The sequence below is a fragment of the Drosophila eugracilis genome, unplaced genomic scaffold (genome assembly GCF_018153835.1).
Source record: "Drosophila eugracilis isolate 14026-0451.02 unplaced genomic scaffold, ASM1815383v1 contig_2167, whole genome shotgun sequence".
In the NCBI taxonomy this organism is placed as follows: Eukaryota; Metazoa; Arthropoda; class Insecta; order Diptera; family Drosophilidae; genus Drosophila; species Drosophila eugracilis.
Genome location: NW_024573052.1, coordinates 1,378,160 through 1,398,054, shown reverse-complemented (window position 1 = coordinate 1,398,054; position 19,895 = coordinate 1,378,160). Strand labels below are relative to the sequence as shown.

Below are 19,895 nucleotides of genomic sequence, written 5' to 3'. Positions count from 1 at the left end.
AACAGTCATTCTTTTGGCTGTGCGTTATGTTTTGACCGAGCTAGAGCTTAAAAGCCGGAAAAAATATTCCAAATTTCCGTAGAAATGCGTTTTTTGATTTTTTAGCCAGTAAACCATTAGCATTCCAAGAGAGTCTGAACAATAATGATAAAAGTAGATATGGGGGCTTAAAGTTTGGGCTGTGTTATGCAGCTAATTATCGAATTTTTAAATTTAAACCAATATTACGATACACATTTTTAAAGTTTTTCTCTTCGACAATGAAATGTTGGTCCTGAAAAGGACATATAGCTGGAATAAATACCAGCTTTACTAGCTCTGTTGACCGCAGAAATCGCAAAGTGTGCGGTTTTGCCTCTTCATAGCATTCATCCATGGCGTGTTCTCGACGGCATCACAAATAAAGTTCACCAAACACCTTCCGAACGCTACGAGGACGCCACCTTTGAAACCACATCGCCATGGAACTGTTGGACTGCGGAATAACAGATCCAGAACAAACCTTTTATTATCTTATTAACAATCAGATTTGATTGAGCTTTGACAAAAATTATTAAAAAAAAAATTAAAATTAACATTCTCAAAAGGAGACGCACAGCTAAAAGAATGACTATTTTATGAAGCTAACGACCAAAACTAACTTTCCTCATCATTCGCTACAACTTCTTTTTGTAAGCGTAACATCATCTTATTTATTTAGTTTTTTGCCTTCATTGGTAAGAAAAGCAGATTTCATAACGCGAAATTATCGAATAAGACGACCGAAACTAACAGTAATCTCTTTTCAAAAAATACATTTTAGCCACTATAGATAAAAAAAATGTGTTTTGTATGTACCGTATGTTGGCACGGCACCGCCGGCTTCCAGGGATTTCCTACGTCCGGCGGCGTTTGCTGAGGCTAAGATCGGTGGCCCCGCCTTCCAGCTTGAGGCGTCGCTTGTTGCTTCGACTGCCAGTCGCCCTAAGGCCAGAAACTGTTCCGGAAATCCGAGTTTCGACCATGGCCAGCGGAGCAGTGGGCAGTGACAGTGGAGCACTCGGTACCGATGCCTCCATGAGAAGCTCGCTTTTGATGATAGCTCCCGGGGCAATCATGAGCAGGTCATTGCCCCCGGTTCCAATCCCATTCCTCTGTCCTTCGGCTCGTTCACACTTTATGTGTCGTACTGATTGGATATCTGGGTTCTCAAGTTCCCCATCCGTCGCATGACCATTGACCATTCTGTTGTCATTGTTGTTTGGTTCAAGTTGACCCCTAGCTGGAAGCGAAGGCACCTGTCGCTGCCACTCGAGGATGCCCGTCAGTAGCTTTATATACTTGATGGCCGAGCGAAGGATCTCGTTCTTCGAGAGCTTCTTGTCTGGCGGATGCGTAGGCACCAGCTTGCGCAGCTCGGCAAAGGCACCGGACACATTTTGCTGACGCCAGCGCTCCCTTGTGTTGGTAAACACCTTGCGTACTCCGCCAGTGGCTCCGCTGCCTCCGCCGCTGGATGCATTGCCTCCGGAGGCATTCCCTCCTCCGCCTCCTCCGCAACCGCTGACAGAGCTTCCGGAGCTGGGCGGCGCCGTTAGCAGTCCGTTGCGAGAGTGACTACGTGGTGAACTGGACAGAGAACGATTACCTGGAGCAGGACAAAGTATAAGAGAATAATATTATATATAATTAATAATAAAATTTATATATAATTAATATTCAATAAATAAGTTAAAAAATAAAACAAGCATCCCATTTTTACCTGCTTTAAATGGGTAATCCTCGCCATCTGCCTGGTTGCCGTTCAGCACGATATAGTCGCGCAGATCCTCTTCGTCCTCTTCGGTGTCATTGAGCGAGAAGTCGGAGAGCTCCGCGTCACCGTCACCGTCGGATACGGACTCCGTCTTGGGCAGCAGCTGGGGTGTGGCATGCCTCAAAAGAGCGGGCGGATGCCTGCCTGTGTCCCGGATAACACCATTGCCATTTAAATTGCCGGAACGCGGAGACTCGTTGTGCTGGCTGTGTCCAGAGGATGCACTCGAAGCAGTGCTCCGTTCGTCCGCGTTGTCCGCTCCATTCGAGCTGCTTGGTAGCCAGGCCATTTCCCAGTTTTTCTTTGTGTCCGGGAAATGGGAAAGTATGTTCTGTTCCGTTTGAGAAGCCGCAGCCAAATGAGCAACTGATTGAATGCCGAGTCCAGATGCTGTTTGACTGGGAACTTACCCCCGTTGGAAAGAAGGCGGGGCTAAGGACATAAGGCAGAACCACCCCCGAACGAGGCATACACACAAAATGGGCGGACTCGACCTTGGCTATGGATGCTGGTTCTCGGTTGCATATGTTAGTGATGTGATGTGGTAAGAGTCAAAGGGGTCATCAATGGTGGAAATGTTGAAGCTTTTCCACTTTAATACCGATTGCTAGTGTGCCGTAATAACAATCTTATTTCGACTCTCAAATATATTTATTCTAATCCATGATCTTGAGTATTATATAGGTCCTTGGAAATTTTTTACTGTACATATCAATACCAATGCTCCAATGGTCTAATCTTTTCCTGATTAACTCTGCTGTGCGCAGCCCATTCTACTTCGGACTAAGGGTGTACGGTCCGCCCACGCTAAGCCGCTTCTTGATCAGCGTCTTTGGCAGTTGAGAGGGCCGCGCCACATCACCCACCTGGTCCCGATTCTGTTCCTTTCGCTCACCGTTCTTCGAATCGGAAAACAGCGACTCGGACTCAGTGGATTCCGTTTCCTTGTGCGGACCACTCAGAACCGGAACAAGAACAGGTGTCAGGCTCAATCTCATAGTGGGCGTGGGATTAACGAATATCATCTTGTCGAGCACCTCTTCACTGATGCCGGAGTGACCCTCACGCACCACCCGGGGTCGAAAGATGTATGTGGTGGGCGACATTCGCGGGTCCACATACGTTACCTGCACCTCCACGGGAAAGTCGCTGCCCAGCACTTCGCTGATCTCGAACGGAGCACTGTCCGCCACGTGTAGTCTCAGCGGCAGTCGCGGAGACATCTTGAAGGAGACCCTTCGCACGAATCGGGATAGATCACTGCCATCCTTGCCGGATCGCAGGTACACGCTCCAAGTGGGCTCCAGCATGTAGGGCAAGTCTGGATCGCAGAGCTCCATCCGGCAGCCGATCACGATGTCCCGGCTGATCACACAGCGACCGGAGAGATTGTTCACCGGTCCGCGATTGCAGCTCACCCGTTGGCAGTCGTCGACCACGTTCTGTTGGCGAAGGAGATTAGTGTAACTCATGTCGATAATGTATCAGTATCCGTATCCCCGTATCCCCGTGTCCGTATTCCAATTCCAAATTTAAACGGAGCGAATTTTAAATTTTTTTCAACACCAAAAATTTCTACGAGATCACTGTGAGCATTACGAAAAATTCTAGAAAACTGATTTCTGTTGCTGTTCAAATCTACAGTGATTGGAGAAGCATCAGCCTACTCTTTTACGATTTCGAAAGTGTAACTAAACACCGAAGAAACTTGAACCCATTCTGGGCACCAACATTGCATTTAACCTCACTCCCCAACTTTCTTTTATCAATGACAAATAACCATTAAGTGTTTGCGACTTTCTTTTGACTTTTTCTGCTTAGTTAAGCAGATGTTAATCCTAACCAGGGATTAAGGTCCAGCAAAAGTTTACCCCAAAGGCGTTGAAATTTCCACGCTTCCGTCATCTTACAAGAACTGACCTCCTCGCTTTTTTCCGCGCCTTAAAACCCATATATCCTAATTAATCACCACGGATGAAAGTTCCAGGGTAGAGGAGGAGCATGCTGGGATAAGGGTGACCAATGCGCAGACGCCAGGAGGCGGAGTTAGGCTAAGAGCAATAGGGGTTGGTAAGACCCGGGCATTTCTGTGTCCTAAAATGTTTCGTACAAGGAAGATGGATTTTGTAATCTTGAATCTGGAACTTATTACGAGTATACATTTCGGAGGTGCAAGCTAAAAGTCAGAGAGCCTGGGAATGACCGGGTAATGCCTGGGCAATGTACCTGCGTGCTCCTTTTTAGTTTAATTTGCAGGTTTTCCATCGCCATCAGACTTTTCTTGGGAACCTGTTCAACCTTCTTGACCTTCTCTTGAAACGCTAATCTCGAAATCTTCTTCACTGCCAGATACCTGATGATCCTACCAATCCTATACTGAAAGCTCTATGAGATGATGATGAAGCCCGACAGCAGAAGGAAGCAGTATGGAGGAGGATCCCCAAGACTGGTGAGTCCAGCGATTGCTCTAAGGGGGAAACAGCCGGCGGGACACACTACCGATAAGGAGTGGCCAAAGCTCATGGTCTTTCGCCAGCAGATGTACTATAGCTCTTCCTGGCACCTTTCACTCTGGAAGTGCACCAAACATAGTATGAATTTTATATAAGTCTATCAATTACAACCCACCTGATGTGATCTAGTGTCCTTTAATCGCAATTGATATTCATGAGCCGGTCCTTGGACCATCATCCATTGGCCATCAAAGGGAAACCCTTGGGAACCCAGCACTAATCCCGATCACAGTCCAAGCAACACTTACCCAAAACCACCCCTCAAAATCCGATTAGCGGCAATCAAATAAAATCACATCACATCATAAAAAATGAGAGAGGGTGAATGTGAGGAAAGTCAACAGTAGCCAGCATCAAAATCAAATTAGCAGCAGTTTGGTGGCTAATTCGAAGGTTCTTTATCATTCCCGGGCAGACGTCTGTGACTTTATGGCACGTGTGTGGCCGGTATAGATAACAGCAAACGCCAGCAAACTCGGGCAAACTTCGGCAAACACACGCACGTGGCCCACAATGGAGGGTTGGCTGGAGTGGGCTAGGTCAAATGGATTTTCACACCCACTCGACGACGGCAAAGCCGCCAATTAATAAAATTCAATTATTCCAAGCCACCGCAGACCGATGGGAAAGCTGATAAAGTATAATAACAACTTTCAGCACTTGGTTTGGACTCAAAGGGGGGCATATAGTGCTTTGGTACAGGAATATATATATATAAAACCACTCTGAGCCGGAAGGGATATGTATAAGCAAAGGGAAGTTGATAGACTAAGTTAACATGAATATATATAACCTCATATATATATATATAAATCATACTTAAAAGAGATATAAAGGTAACTTCGGTAAGTCGACGTTACAGATATGGTAAATCTTATAATAACAAATAGTTTTAAAAACAGACAGAAGAGAATGCAGCTTTCTGTTTTTAATCCTCACCATGCATGCCCCCAAAAGCAAGACACTCCCCCGCATAGAGTTCGACGACCCCGAAGTTGACGGGCAAAAGCAGTACCCCGCTGGTAGGGACGTGTGCCGCCACCTGTGGGCCACAGCCCGCGCTCGCCGCCTTCGTTTACCAATATTCGATGCCATTCGATAGCCAGCTGAGCGTAGATGGAAAAGCCAAGGGAAAATCAGCTGTAGCTGGCATTTCAATCAGTACGTGCCACAGAGCACACCTGCCCAGGTAGAGCTTCCGTTGGGACGAATTGAAGGGCTTAAGGGGTTTCAGGGGGTGGAGGGCCCCGAAAGCTTGGCGCCACTTTCGATTGTGTCTGGGCGAGAGCTGAGGGCTGCTGGCTATGAATGATTGGAAGTGGGTGAGTAATGCCGTTGCGAAATGTCGCTGCCAGTTTGCAAAAGTCATCGTGGGGCAGGCCCGAGTGCAAAAAGCGTTTTGAAAAGGCCGTAGGCATAGAAAAGCCGACGCTCACGTGGCGTACCTGCGTGACTTGACCTGCGAAATCCACTGCCCAAACGCCCGCCGGCAACCCGCCCCCCAGAAAACGTGCTGGCAGCCCCCACACAAAACAGCACGACCCATCATCCACCCCCAAAAACCAGGAGATTCCACAGCTTTCTTTAACCTTAAGTTGGTCCGTGTGGTTTGGCTTCGGATTTCATGCGTGGGCAGAGAGACATTCGTATTCGTACTCGGATTTCACCACAACAAACAGCACAACAAGCAAAAGAAACATTGTATAGGGTTATCATCTAAAACTATAAAATCAGCTTGATTAAATATAAACTATATATGAAACCATTCTTCCCTGAGTTACTTTGTTTTATGCGTTGTTTACTTTTCCAAGTACCTTAAATGCATTGAAAAGCTCGCTTAAGGGTTAACATTTCAGTTGATTTGCAAATTTGCCGAGCGCCAACGATTCCCCCGATTCTCAGCGCCAGCGGAGAGCAGCCATTGAGTGTGAGAAAATTCTCAGAATGCGAATGAACGAGGGCACTGCGACTGAAGCTTGCTGGCAGCAGCTAGTATTCGTGCGGATTTCCAGCCAGAAGGTCGGCAAACGCGGTCGACTAAAACGACATACTAGACTAAATTTGTTATAATCGAAAGAACGTCGTCTAGAACCACGCCAAAAAAACCTTTCGTGGACCAAACAACAAGCACACTACTTTTTGTTTCTTTGGTGTTGAGTGTGAGAGTGTTAAAGCTGATCCAAAATCAGCCGCAAAGTGAAAAATATATAGTCTAAAACTCGATCCTAAGCGATATACTACCAAGAGAGAGCCAGCTGGTTAGCCAGAGTGAGCGAGAGTGTAAGTGCAATTGTCACGTTGTTGCAATATAAAAAAAGAAGCAAAATATCAACAGGCGAGCAGGCGGGAGAGTAACCCATTATCATATTGCAAAAAAACAAAACAACTCGGACAGCCAACTTAAGCTTACATAAAGAACTCGGTTCATAACGTCCATATGGTGTCTGTGTGTATGTACATATATAGTGTTTATTAATAAGTGCCGACGGCACAGTGCACGTTGCACAGAGAGGCAAAAACAATTTATCAATTGCAGCGTAAACAAAAGCTCCCAGCCCATACCTGACCCTACTGAACGAAACTCGGTTATAAATATAAACACAAGCGTAGATGGGCTGGTCTAAATGAATGATACGTATACGCAGTGTGGCCCAAGTTGGGCCAATATGGGACTGCAACTCTATGCAACTTGGCTTTGGGAAGGCGCTTTTGATACACTTGCTAATCAGAAGTCATATAACCTAATTGGGTCACCCGATATTACGCATACGCAACGTTAACCAAAGGGGCTTTTGTGCAATCGTGATAGGATTCCTTGATGTAGTTATCAATTAGCTTAGTTAGTCTCTTAAAAACACTTCACTACTTACTATCCACCACGTGGTTTCATTTATTTACGAATCTATCTATAGCTCACCATCTGTTTATCTGCATTGCATTTTCCACTCAGCCCACTCAGGCTAATCCTTGCCCCTCGGTTATGCGACTCTTATCCTCTGTCTGCTGCGCTTCCTGCTCCGCATTACCTAACATTCTCGCGAATGACGCACGACCAAATGTAATCCCGCATCCCTCCAGGATTCGGCCAGTTTGGCCCGCTTTGATGTGTTCAAACTTTACTGACGTATGCACTGTAAACTGGGTTAGCTCGGTTAGAGGATTATACAATCGGTTTGGAGGACCGACTGCTGGCTTCTGGTGGTAGGGGATTTCGTGAAAGGGATTGCTAAAAATAGGTGAAGAATGGTAGATGGATTAGAACCAATTAGTTTAGAGCTGATGATTTAGTCTGATTCATGAGTTTTTTCTACTACAAAATTTTTCAATTTAATTGATTACATTCACATTTTTCTTTGCTATTTGGACACTTGGGAGTAATTGTTGTGATTTTTACTATCAGTTTATTTACTTAAGTAATTTATCTACCCCATAAGCGTAAATATGGGCTGATTCCTTGCCTTTTTCTGAATAACTTCATGGTAATTTGATATATGGAATGACATGAGGGCAACCGACTTGATAGAGCGTTAGAAAATGATTGGCATGTATCATCCAACATTCTAGGGAAAATTCATGCAATGTTTAAAGGCAACATTGTGTGTAGTATTTAAGCCACCAATAGTAATAATCATTAATGTTGCTAAGGTATTTTAGTACTGGGGCTCACCCTAATCAAGATCATATGTTTGTGGTTTTTTTAGGTTTTGCTGATTCTTTCCATTTTGGGGAGGATTAACCTGGGCCTTATGCAATCTTTGTAATTCAACGCCCTTGCCTTCATAATTACTTTGTATGCTATAAATGCTTATGCAATTGTATGAAATACGAGTTCCTTGGTGGGTATTTTGGTTAAGTGGCATTTCTTGTTAGTGGAGTCTTGACCATGTCAGCGGATTTCAGCGGAAAAGTGTAAACTCTGCGGGAAAACGCTAAAGGCAAACTAATGCAGCCTTCAAGGGGGTTATCTTAGAAATTGTATCTTGTATCTTGTATCTTGTATCTTGTATATATTGTATATATTGTATCTGTGCAACAATCTATCTGTGTTTGCCTACTAGTCGTGGTGCATTTGTGTTTGCTATTCCGCAGCTGAGTGCATAACGGCATCCGTTGGCGGCAACAACAAAAGCGAAGCTCGCAACGCCTGCAGCTGCACGTGAATGCAACGGCTTGCCTTCTCCCTCCCACGCTGGCCCTCTGTTAATTATCCCAGTGCAACCTCTGTACAGGCAACTTGAATGCTAGTTAGTTCTTTATACACTTTCTGAGTTAAAAATGTTCATCGAAGCACTAGAAATCCTTAGTTGCTGTTTTTCATCAGATCCTAAAATATGTATGCCAAAAGGAAATGAATGGAAACTGAGGAAAAGTTCTCTCTATATACATATACCCATTGTACATATGCAAATTGATTGATGGAAAGTCAAGCTGCAATCGCCACGAAATCCAGATGCCTGTGAAATGCAATGGAAATGGTGCAATAGATTTCGTGATTTCTATCGTCATTCGGCCGAAGTGAAACCATTTCCCAATCACGTTGATGCAACCCCAGCGTTCTCAATGAAAGTGCAAGTCGATTCTGCAATATGGTTGGGCAACTCATTCAGGCTTTCCAAATGGAACAAAGACTTTCAAATGGACACCTAATAGAGAAGCTTGAATGCAGGAAAATATATTATGGAAATGCATATAACTATACCTATTCGGTTGATTTAAGCTTAAGTTTCATAGAAATCTATAAAGTTAAGAAGCTTTGAGTGTTTTCTTTTGATTTTGAGCTCTTCTTTTGCATTAACACTAACTACCTGTATATATATTTAAGCTTAAGCTCACATATAGAGTCCTGTTTTATTGGTGAACCTACGTCTTTCTCCAGAAACCTCTCAACATATTACTTTTATTTAAACGCAAATCGTCAAACTGGAGAACATAAACACAATGGAGGGCGGCGAGTCGACGGAGTCCACACACAACACCAAGGTCTCCGACTCGGCGTATTCGAACAGCTGCAGCAACAGTCAGTCGCAGCGGAGGTAAGGAGTCCATATCATTGGGTATATCCATGGGGTTATTTTAAAGTTGCAACACAATTTCAGTGGCAGTTCCAAATCCCGGCTAAGCGGCAGTCACTCCTCAGGCAGCAGTGGCTATGGCGGCAAGCCCTCGACCCAGGCCAGCAGCAGCGACACCATCATCAAGCGGAACAAGGAAAAGTCGCGCAAGAAGAAGAAGAACAAGGGGACAGGACAGACGCAGGTGCAGAGCCTGATCTCGGCATCGGTGTCTCTGGAGGGAGCGGAAGAAAAGCCGCGTCCTAGTGCCAGTGTATGTGGAGACCAGCAGATCCTGCAGGATCAGGAACACAGCGAGGATCGCAATGAGCCAGAGGCTACGGAGCAGCTGCAACGAGAAGAGGATCAGTCTGGATCCGAGTCGGAGGTCGATAGGGGCGAGGATGCGACCAAGTCGGAGGCGGCACAGAGCTTTCCCATTCCTTCGCCACTGTCCGTCACCATAGTCCCGCCCTCGATGGGCGGGGGAGTGGGTGGTTGCGGAGGAGTGGGTCATGCCTCCGGCCTGGACAGCGGCCTGGGCAAATTCGAAAGGACCTGGGAAGCAGGTGCAGGAAAACTGGAGTCCATGGCAGGAGTAGGAGCAGGTGGCCACCGCGGGGAGCGGCCCAAGGAGGATAGCTTCTGCTGTGTGATCTCCATGCATGACGGCATCGTCTTATACACCACGCCCAGCATCACCGATGTTCTAGGCTTTCCCCGCGACATGTGGCTGGGCAGATCCTTCATCGACTTTGTGCACCTCAAGGACCGGGCCACGTTTGCCAGTCAAATAACCACAGGCATACCCATTGCCGAGTCCAGGGGCAGTATGCCCAAGGATGCCAAGAGCACATTCTGCGTGATGCTGCGACGCTATAGGGGATTGAAGTCCGGGGGATTCGGAGTGATCGGGCGCTCTGTGAGCTACGAACCCTTCCGGCTGGGGTTAACCTTCAGGGAGGCCCCGGAGGAGGCGAGACCCGATAACTACATGGTCTCCAATGGCACGAATATGCTGCTCGTCATCTGCGCCACTCCGATCAAGAGCAGCTACAAGGGTGAGTTCCTCGTCGTTTGAAGTCTTGAAGATTAAGGTTTGACCAACGCCCTTGTCCCTTAGTTCCCGACGAGATCCTCTCCCAGAAGAGCCCCAAGTTTGCGATCCGCCACACAGCCACCGGGATAATATCGCATGTGGATAGTGCGGCTGTAAGCGCTTTGGGCTATCTGCCCCAGGACCTGATAGGACGCAGCATCATGGACTTCTACCATCATGAAGACCTTGCGGTCATGAAGGAGATTTACGAGACGGTGATGAAGAAGGGTCAGACGGCTGGCGCCTCCTTCTGCAGCAAGCCGTACCGCTTCCTGATTCAGAACGGTTGCTACGTTCTCCTGGAGACCGAGTGGACCAGCTTCGTCAATCCGTGGTCTCGCAAGCTGGAGTTTGTCGTCGGACATCATCGAGTCTTTCAAGGTGAGTCTGCTGTATGTTACCTATGGCCTTCTGTGAATGCAAGTCGAAATCGTTTTACCATTCCAAATCGAGGCATATATATATACCATATAGTTAATCCGATTTTATGATTTTCACACCCTTGCAGGACCCAAACAGTGCGACGTCTTCGAGGCGGCGCCCACGTGTAAGATCAAGATATCGGAGGACGCACAGAATCGCAATACGCGGATTAAGGAGGACATAGTTAAGCGCTTGGCGGAGACTGTATCCCGTCCGTCGGATACGGTCAAACAGGAGGTCTCACGGCGCTGCCAAGCGCTAGCCAGCTTCATGGAAACCCTTATGGACGAGGTGTCCCGGGCGGATCTGAAGCTGGAGCTGCCGCATGAGAACGAGTTGACTGTCTCTGAACGGGACAGCGTGATGCTCGGCGAGATCTCGCCGCACCATGACTACTATGACAGTAAGAGTTCCACCGAGACTCCGCCCAGCTACAATCAGCTAAACTATAACGAGAACCTGCTGCGTTTTTTCAACAGCAAGCCGGTCACGGCGCCGGCGGAGCTCGATCCGCCCAAGACGGAGCAGCCTGAGCCGCGGGGAACTTGTACGAGTGGCACTAGTGGGCCAATGAGCCCCGTCCACGAGGGCAGCGGGGGCAGTGGCTCCTCGGGCAACTTTACTACCGCCAGTAACATACACATGAGCAGTGTGACCAATACGAGCATTGCGGGCACGGGTGGAACGGGCACTGGCACGGGCACGGGCACAGGTGGAACAGGCACTGGAACGGGTACTGGTACCGGAACGGGCACCGGTACAGGAACTGGGACAGGAACGGGCACCGGAACTGGGACAGGAACAGGCACTGGAACAGGAACTGGCACGGCTAATGAAACTAATTCTGGTACGGAAACTGGGATAGGAACAGGAACTGGCACAGGCACAGGAACATGCACGACCACTGGCAATGAAACCAATACAGGCACCGGGACTAGCACAGTTAGCTCCTCCAAAGGAACAGGCACAGCCACACCACCCGTGACGCTCACCGAATCCTTGCTAAATAAACACAACGACGAGATGGAGAAGTTTATGCTTAAGAAGCACCGGGAGTCGCGCGGACGCACTGGAGAAAAGAGCAAGAAGTCCGCCAATGACACTCTAAAGATGTTGGAGTATAGTGGCCCGGGGCACGGGATAAAAAGAGGCGGTTCCCATTCGTGGGAGGGAGAAGCAAACAAACCAAAGCAGCAGTTGACCTTGGGTGCAGATGCGGTGAAGGATGCGGCTGGTGCTGGCGGAGGAGGAGCGGTGGGTTCAGCAGGGGTGGGATCGGGAGGACCAGGTGTGGCAGGCGGAGGAGGAACCATACCAGGCGTAGCAGGAACACCAGAGGGCAGGACCACGACGACAACAACATCCGGTGCAGGAACTCCAGGAGTAGGTGGAGCGGGAGGAGCAGCTGGGCCCACTTCCTCGGTGGGCAGTTCTACGGCAGGACCCTCCTCCTATCCATCCTGCACGCAAAACATCAATCTCTGGCCACCCTTCTCCGTAGGCATCACTCCTCCCGTCCACTCCACGCACACGGCTATGGCCCAAAGCAGCTTCTCCTCTGCCGGCCTCTTCCCGACCTTCTACTACATACCCGCCTCCCTGACGCCCACCAGTCCCACACGTTCTCCAAGGATGCACAAGCATCAGCATAAGAGTGGCGTAGAGCTGCCCACCACCTCGCAGCAGGCGGCTGCAGCCGCCGCACAAGCCATGCCGCTCCAGTACATGGCCGGCGTGATGTATCCGCATCCCTCCCTATTCTACACACATCCGGCGGCAGCGGCTGCTACGGCCATGATGTACCAACCGATGCCCTTCCCCGGTATGGCCAATGCCCTCCAGATACCAGAGCGACCAATGGGATCTCAGTCAGCCTACAACAAGACTGTGTACACGGTAAGTTAGTTTCTGTCTAGCTTTTATTTTAGACTTACCCGCTTCCAATTGCTCCACAGACTCCGCCAGCGTCTCTCCAGAAGAAGGTGCCAGGGGCATTCCACTCGGTCACCACTCCCTCCCAGGTGCCACGAACCTCCACGCAAACCACTTCCTCGAAGGCGGAGCCTGGCTCCAATGTGGCAGTGTCTGATCCGTGCAAGAAGGAGGTTCCGGACTCTTCTCCCTTGCCCTCCGTGATGGGCGACTACAACTCGGACCCGCCCTGCAGCAGCAATCCCACCAACAACAAGGTAATTGTGGGATTAATCTAAATGGGAAATCGAAAATAACCTTCTGGTATCCACAGAAATACACGGACAGCAATGGCAACAGCGATGACATGGATGGCTCTAGCTTCTCCTCGTTCTACTCGTCCTTCATCAAGACCACAGATGGCTCCGAGAGTCCGCCGGATACAGAAAAGGATGCCAAGCATCGCAAGCTGAAGGTATTTAATCAGGTAAAGCAACCAGCAGGGACTCCTGGTGAAAGATATTACTAAGTAAGATCTTACGACGCATCCCACAGAGCATCAGCACTTCGGAAAGCAAGATATTGGAGCATCCCGAGGAGGACCAAACACAGCATGGGAATGGGTAGTTGTTAAACCCGCAGTTGCTGCTGACTGACGTACACAATCGGGTGCACCATGTCGATCCCTAGGACGACCCAAGCAGCAGACACCCAGGAACAGCAGGGCTCCTGGAAATGAGTGAGCATAAGCCATTGATATAGCCTCATCCTAGCTAACTATGAGTGTTCCTTCAAGTTCTCCGAACTAACAAACATATCCGTAGGATATCAACTACTCTGAATCTGATCGAATCAACGAAAACAACAAGATGACCTGGTTAAGTCTTTTCAATAATACTGATGGGATGGTCTTGAAGGATCCCAGAAGCCAATGCAACCACAGGAAAGTGTAGATCTCATATCAGGAAAAGCTAAGATCAAATCTGCTTTTTGTTTTAATCAGAAATATTAAATGTGTTGTCGAGTTACAATTCTTCAAGAAACCCATCTCTGTTTTTAACATTTTATCCATACTCCCTAAGGCTTTTTAATTTATTTTTTAGTTTTGTATAATAAATACAAAAAGGAGCAAAGAATCGTTTTTTTCATTGGGGCGGAGAATGGGGATTGGGGATATTTACTTAATTTTTTACGTTAAAAAAATTTGTTAAGTGGTATTAAGAAAGTATTCTTACGCCCAAACTTATTCATCTTCGAAGAACTCGTCATAAGGTATGTTGTTCCAAAGGTTTTGCAGGATTGATCTGAAGGCCTTGGAGCAGGCCTCGTTGATCTTAGGCTGGACATCGACAGCCAGGGTGTTCCACTCCTGATTCAGGACCTTCAAGGTGCTTTCCCTCAACTCCACGTTGTCGTTGAACAGGTTCGACATGTTAAAGTGGCCACTGTACGTAAAGATCAAGTTATATAGATACTGTAAGGATATATAGCCACTCACCCTTGGATCTTCGTGACCGTCTTGTAATCGGTGATGTTGAGGTATGCATGACCATCAGAACGCTTTACGGGCTCTGCCATAATCCTACACTTGGTCAAGACCTCGGTCATTCGAATAGTCACATCGCCCTTGCTAACGATGGGCAGGATGAGCAGCTTGCCGTCCACATCGTACTTGGCCCGCACTTCCAGTTCTGGTGCATCCATGACCATGGTTAGCTTGAGCGGCTTGGTAAGGTCCTTGGTAAAACCCTTCAGGCTTTTGACCACAACGGAGTTGGCCAGGTTATAGAGTTTGGCATTGCTCATGATCAACTTGAATTGCAACGACTCCGAATGGCCACCGCTGTCCACGCGCATAGTTCCCAGGTCGATGGGCTCCAAACCAGTCACCTGCCGCTCTGGAATACCCTTCTTGAAAGCCTTGAAGAAGGTCTGCGCCTGCGCCACCAAGCACGACTCGTCCTCCACCTTGCAGCGCTTCAGAGGCGATGCTGTTAGAGTTGAAAAAATAAAAATTTTAATTAAAAAAACTTAAATTATATTTTTAAACACTCACGGAATCCATCGGAGGCTTCGATACTGCAAGGAACCAGGCACCACAGAGCCATCCATACGAAGAATACTGAGACGCCGCTTGACTGCATTTTGTCCGCAATCCGATTTCTGAGTTGGCCGAGAGAAAACTGATTAACTCCAACCCAAAGCCGGGCCTATTTATGCATCCTCTAGAAGCCAAGTGCAAGTTCAAGTGTGATTCTGGGACCAGATCAAATTAATTGCGCCTAAACCCGGCCACACCGACACGAGACTTTATTTTAATGTTGACTGGGAAAACTTGACTATATTGAAAAAAAAAACTCGACTTTGATCTGAGACTACATATTCTTTGCAGTCATAAATTGGAACTGGATTAGTTTTAATATTAACGCTATTTCATATCTAACAAAATAAAATTTCCAAGTTATATGAATTAAAATTACAAACAAAAAGGCCTATTTAATATCTTCCGTTCTTTACATTTTCCAAAATTCATTATTCATTAATTTTAAATTGAGTTAAGAACTGAAATAAGTAAGTTGCCGGTATTGAGGTGAGAACAGTTTGAGCTTTAATTCGGCTCATAAATCGAAGCCAATTGAATATAACTTAAAGCCAAATGATTCTCAACTTGGCTGCAATGGAGAACAGGTTTCTCTTCTCCATCTCAGTACTTCTCTCTTGCAACATCTCCGCCGGAGGTCGCATCATCTTAGTTGAGTTTTATCAATGCACCTACAAAGCTAAATACTCGTAAATGTGGTAGACCCTGATAGTTGAGTAACTTCTATCCACAGAAGATACTCTCTTAAAAGTTAAATTTTCAAAAGTCTCGACTTGAAAGTATCTGATAGCTAAAATAAATCGATTTCGAACGGAAATAATATATTAACGAGGTACAAATTTAGTATATATATTGATGTTTAAAGATTTCAAATTGTTCATTAAATCTGAAACGAAAATATCATTATTCCTTATGAACATAAAACACTCAGTTACATATTTTCCGTTTTCTCGACCCAGATTTGGAGTGGATCAATAGATTCCGGCTGCCATCAGATGACCATCGGACCGGTCACTGGGAGGTTGCGTGTGCTCAGCCAATTGACAGTGCGTGTCAGGTTCTAGGTCAGTGTGGACAGGTGTGGAATTAAACTTTGATCTCCTGCCAAGTCGCAGCGATGACGCCGTTTACACATATACGCTAATTGACGGCGGGTATTATGTGTTGGCTTAGTTACTTTGGCTTACAATGTATCAAAACTAATTTGGTTTTTAATTGAAAAATATCTTGTGGTCAGTTGTGGGCTGATTTAAATACCAGGAAGTAATTACAATGGAACTACAATAAGGCCTCTTTAAGGTGAACTGTATGTTGAAGTTTCCTAACATTTTTATTGCATGCATTTCTTTTGAGATAAAATTATTAATTCCCTTCATGGGAAACAAAGAGGATATAAAGCATTTTTTGCTTTTAGCTTAGTACAATATAAAAAACTGCTGTTTTGGGTGATAATTACTGGAATTGGACTGTATTATCCGTTAGGTAATTAGACATCGCCTTGCCCGCTGAGAAGCGGCTTATTAGCGGGCAATTAGATAATGAACACGGCTTGAAGTCATTTAAAAAGGTAAACAACTTTATTTACATTCAACGAACATGAACCAGGGCGGGCGGAAAGGTGAGCGACTCGGGGCACGTGGCGTATGATAAATGACTGTGACTCTATGACTCTCTGACTCTACAACTATCACTCTGAATCTGAGTTTGACTCAGAGCCTCAGGTTTTCGAGGCGTCCGTATCGCTGCCTAGGTTCTTCAGTGACTGCTCGAACTCCACGCCATCCACTTGCCGTTTACCCAGATCGTACGGCGGCGGTCCAATCAGTTTCACCACTTGGTCGTAGTCTAGCGTCTCCTTCTCTAGCAGAGCCTCAGCCAGCTGAAATAGATAACGATAAGAAGATAAGTGAAAAAAGTGAAAGGCATTACCTTTTACATATATACACGACAATACATCGCAACTATAACCGATTTCATCACATATCAACAAGCATAACGAGCTAAATTAACCCGATATTGATTAGATCAAGCGATCATAATAATAATCAGTGTTTTATAAATTAAACTTTAACTTAAGTAAATTGTTTATACTGAAACGTCTAAAAACATGTAAATAAAATAGCTTTATGGCTTGTATAGACTGAATGCACTCTTCACTATAAACCTAATTTTCTATTGATTTGAGATCTCAGTTATATAGAAGTAGTGCTAACGAACCTTTTCCAGCTTGTCGCGATGAGTTGTAAGTATGCCCTCAGTTGTTTGGTAGGCACTGGCCACCACATGACGCGCCTCGTTGTCTATCATGCTTTCCATAGCCCGCGAGAAGGGTTTCTTGCCACCGCTGCCCATTGCACCGCCTCCCTCCGTCTCATCCGCATCGCGGACATAAATGGGTCCCAGGGTATCGTTCATGCCGAATTTCTTAATTTGCGAGTACGCAATCTTCGTCACCTTCTCCAGGTCGTTCTGGGCGCCCGTCGTAATACGATTAAAGACCAGATTCTCTGCCGCCCGACCACCAAGCGCCATGCACATCTTGTCGAACAGCTCCTCCTTGCTGTACAAATGCTGTTCGCTCGGGGTATATTGGGCGAATCCCAGTGCCAAACTGGTCCGCGGCACAATAGTTACCTTTAGCAGAATATCTGAATTAGGAAGCATCCAGCCCACTAGAGCGTGTCCGGATTCGTGGTAGGCGATCACCTTGCGCTCCGCTAGTGTCAAGGCATGCGAGCGCTTCTCAGTACCGCCTAAAAAGATAGAAGGGGTTAAACACTTTAATACTGCGTTAAATATCCATTTCGGATTCGGTGGTAAACTTACCAACAAGGCGCTCCACGGCGTACTCAAGGTTCTTGCTGCTAACCTCCTTTTGTGTATTACGGGCGGCATGCAGGGCAGCCTCATTGCACACGTTGGCGATGTCTGCACCCGAGAAACCCGGCGTCAGGCGAGCCAAACGCTGTGAGAAAGTCGTGGGCGACGACTCCAGTTTCACCGAAGACAGATGCTTCTCGAAGATCTCCTTTCGCTCCGCCAGCGTGGGGAGATCGATGAGAATGTGACGATCAAAACGACCAGGTCGCAGAAGGGCCTAAAATAGTTAATAAAAATCGTTGGTATAATGAAATACAATATTCGTATGAATTTTACCTTGTCTAGGATGTCGGCCCGATTTGTGCTGGCCAACATCAGCACGCCCTCCTTTGTGGCCATTCCGTCCATCTCGACTAGGAGCTGGTTCAGCGTCTGCTCAGACTCACCAGAGCTGCCTTGTCCCATGCTCTCCGTTCCCGAACGTTGCCGACCGATGGCGTCTATCTCATCGATGTAGATGATACACGGCGCCCGCTTTTTGCCCTCCTGGAAGAGATCGCGCACTCGCGCCGCTCCCAGGCCACCAATCATCTCAATGAACTCGGAACCGTTCATGCTGAGGAACGGTACCTGGGCCTCAGTGGCCACCGCTTTGGCCAACAGCGTCTTGCCGCATCCCGGTGGGCCCAGAAGCAGTGCTCCACGCGGCACCTTGGCGCCTAGGCGCTGGTACTTTTCCGGGGACTTGAGGTAATCAACAAACTCTTTTACCTCCTGTTTTGCCTCACTGAGACCAGCCACGTCTCGGAAGAGTACACCACGACCGCCATCGAAGGGATCCACCAACGTGAACTTGGCACGTCCCATTTGGTTCTGGAAGGAATAAAGAAGTTAATAGCCACGGTTTTCTGGCTTAAAAAACACTACTCACAAACGAATCCATGCTAAGCGGACTCTTTATGCTCTTCATGCGGGTTGCAATGGACATAAGCAGGGCGCAGACGAGCAGCAGCATTAGAATACGGCCAGTGGTGTCGGTCTGACGATCGTAGGTTACCGGAACACCATCCGAGATTCCCAAACGCTTCTCCACCTCGCGTAGTTTCTCTTCGAATTTATTGGCGTCAGCCACCGCCATGTGGAAGATTGTAGAGGCTACTTTCCTACCCTTAATGACGGCTCCCTCATGCAAGATGATGGTGACCATTTCCATGTCGGGTCGTATGATCAACTCCTTAACCTCACCCACGGCCAGCATGTGGTGGACAAACTCGTTCCAGGAAACATATCGCGTGGAGCCCTGGGCAATGGACAAGATTAGCTAATGTGGCTAACTACATTTAAAAAGACTTCAGACTTACCTCTGGTCTCTCAGAACGCGGGGTAATCAGCAAGGAGAAGAATGCCACAAACATATAGATCGTAAAAAGCCAAAGTACGGCCTTGGTCAGTACGGAACGCATCTTTTCGTCATTCTCGTTGCTGTTTTTATTGGGATCCTCCCCAGGCTCGCTAGTGGATGTGGTGGGGCTAGGGTTAGGACTGCTAGACGCATCGTCTGCTGAGGCTTTACTGCTTTTTTCACTGCTGTCTGCCGCGGCAGCTGGCTTTTGCTTCTCTTTGGACGGATCGCCTTCATTCTTGGCTCCGTCCTTTCCAGGCTTTTCCGCCGTGCACTCTGATGGAGTGGGATTTTTAGGAGGTTTCTCAGCGGTGCTTAGGCTGCGCAGGTGCATGACTCGCACTTCTTTCGGAGTCAGTTGCAGGGAGCGGGCTATTAACCCCACAATCGCCTTATATTCCGCCTGCAGTTGCATCACCTGAAGTATAAGGAAATCAGAATTAGCTTCTTCAGAATTGCTGCGACTCATCTAATAACGTACCTGCCGCCGGCTGAGTTGGAGAAGCGACAACTCCCGGCAAATCCTTTGGGGCTGCCCCGCAGCACTGGCAATATGTGCCAACTGGGTGCCACCGCGCTGCAACACATTCCGCACATGCCGCAGGCCCTTCAACATAATTTCCAAATCCCGGACCCGGTGCGAATACGTAACTCTACTTCGTTGATTTGTGAACACTAATTTAAACAGCTGCTCCAATTTTTAATTTCTGGTCACACTGTGCCGGGCCTCCAGCCCCAAAAACAGTGTGCCCATCAGATTTCGATAACGATAGGCACTTG

General features: G+C 47.3%; 5 protein-coding genes across 6 annotated transcripts; 1 reads left to right on the top strand and 4 right to left on the bottom strand.

Annotated features, from left to right (window-relative positions):
* Positions 1 to 672: 672 nt before the first annotated feature.
* LOC108103661 (protein dimmed) lies at positions 673 to 2,334 on the bottom strand. Its single transcript, XM_017209218.1, has 2 exons — positions 1,742 to 2,334; positions 673 to 1,627 (listed from the first exon to the last, which is right to left on the bottom strand). The coding sequence occupies exons 1-2, from the start codon at positions 2,082 to 2,084 to the stop codon at positions 876 to 878; spliced, it is 1,095 nt and encodes a 364-aa protein (XP_017064707.1). The 5' UTR covers positions 2,085 to 2,334; the 3' UTR covers positions 673 to 875.
* Positions 2,335 to 2,427: 93 nt separating this feature from the next.
* LOC108103662 (YEATS domain-containing protein 4) lies at positions 2,428 to 3,390 on the bottom strand. Its single transcript, XM_017209219.1, has one exon. The coding sequence runs from the start codon at positions 3,265 to 3,267 to the stop codon at positions 2,569 to 2,571; it is 699 nt and encodes a 232-aa protein (XP_017064708.1). The 5' UTR covers positions 3,268 to 3,390; the 3' UTR covers positions 2,428 to 2,568.
* Positions 3,391 to 6,322: 2,932 nt separating this feature from the next.
* LOC108103673 (period circadian protein) lies at positions 6,323 to 13,722 on the top strand. 2 transcript variants are annotated; one of them, XM_017209233.1, is made up of 9 exons: positions 6,323 to 6,588; positions 9,185 to 9,341; positions 9,405 to 10,420; positions 10,483 to 10,839; positions 10,967 to 12,777; positions 12,837 to 13,070; positions 13,127 to 13,279; positions 13,348 to 13,531; positions 13,617 to 13,722. In XM_017209233.1, exons 2-8 carry the CDS (start codon positions 9,247 to 9,249, stop codon positions 13,417 to 13,419), a joined length of 3,738 nt encoding a protein of 1,245 aa, XP_017064722.1. In that variant the 5' UTR covers positions 6,323 to 6,588; positions 9,185 to 9,246; the 3' UTR covers positions 13,420 to 13,531; positions 13,617 to 13,722. The 2 variants fall into 2 exon arrangements, with proteins under 2 accessions (XP_017064722.1, XP_017064721.1); XM_017209232.1 differs by having other exon boundaries at positions 13,589 to 13,704.
* Positions 13,723 to 13,748: 26 nt separating this feature from the next.
* Positions 13,749 to 14,993, bottom strand: LOC108103675 (circadian clock-controlled protein daywake). The gene is made up of 3 exons (XM_017209235.2): positions 14,849 to 14,993; positions 14,291 to 14,783; positions 13,749 to 14,237 (listed from the first exon to the last, which is right to left on the bottom strand). The coding sequence occupies exons 1-3, from the start codon at positions 14,934 to 14,936 to the stop codon at positions 14,036 to 14,038; spliced, it is 783 nt and encodes a 260-aa protein (XP_017064724.1). The 5' UTR covers positions 14,937 to 14,993; the 3' UTR covers positions 13,749 to 14,035.
* A 1,455-nt stretch (positions 14,994 to 16,448) lies between these two features.
* On the bottom strand, positions 16,449 to 19,819 carry LOC108103674 (paraplegin). Its single transcript, XM_017209234.2, has 7 exons — positions 19,597 to 19,819; positions 19,075 to 19,533; positions 18,645 to 19,013; positions 18,050 to 18,586; positions 17,720 to 17,990; positions 17,111 to 17,646; positions 16,449 to 16,772 (listed from the first exon to the last, which is right to left on the bottom strand). The coding sequence occupies exons 1-7, from the start codon at positions 19,729 to 19,731 to the stop codon at positions 16,611 to 16,613; spliced, it is 2,469 nt and encodes an 822-aa protein (XP_017064723.1). The 5' UTR covers positions 19,732 to 19,819; the 3' UTR covers positions 16,449 to 16,610.
* Positions 19,820 to 19,895: the final 76 nt, after the last annotated feature.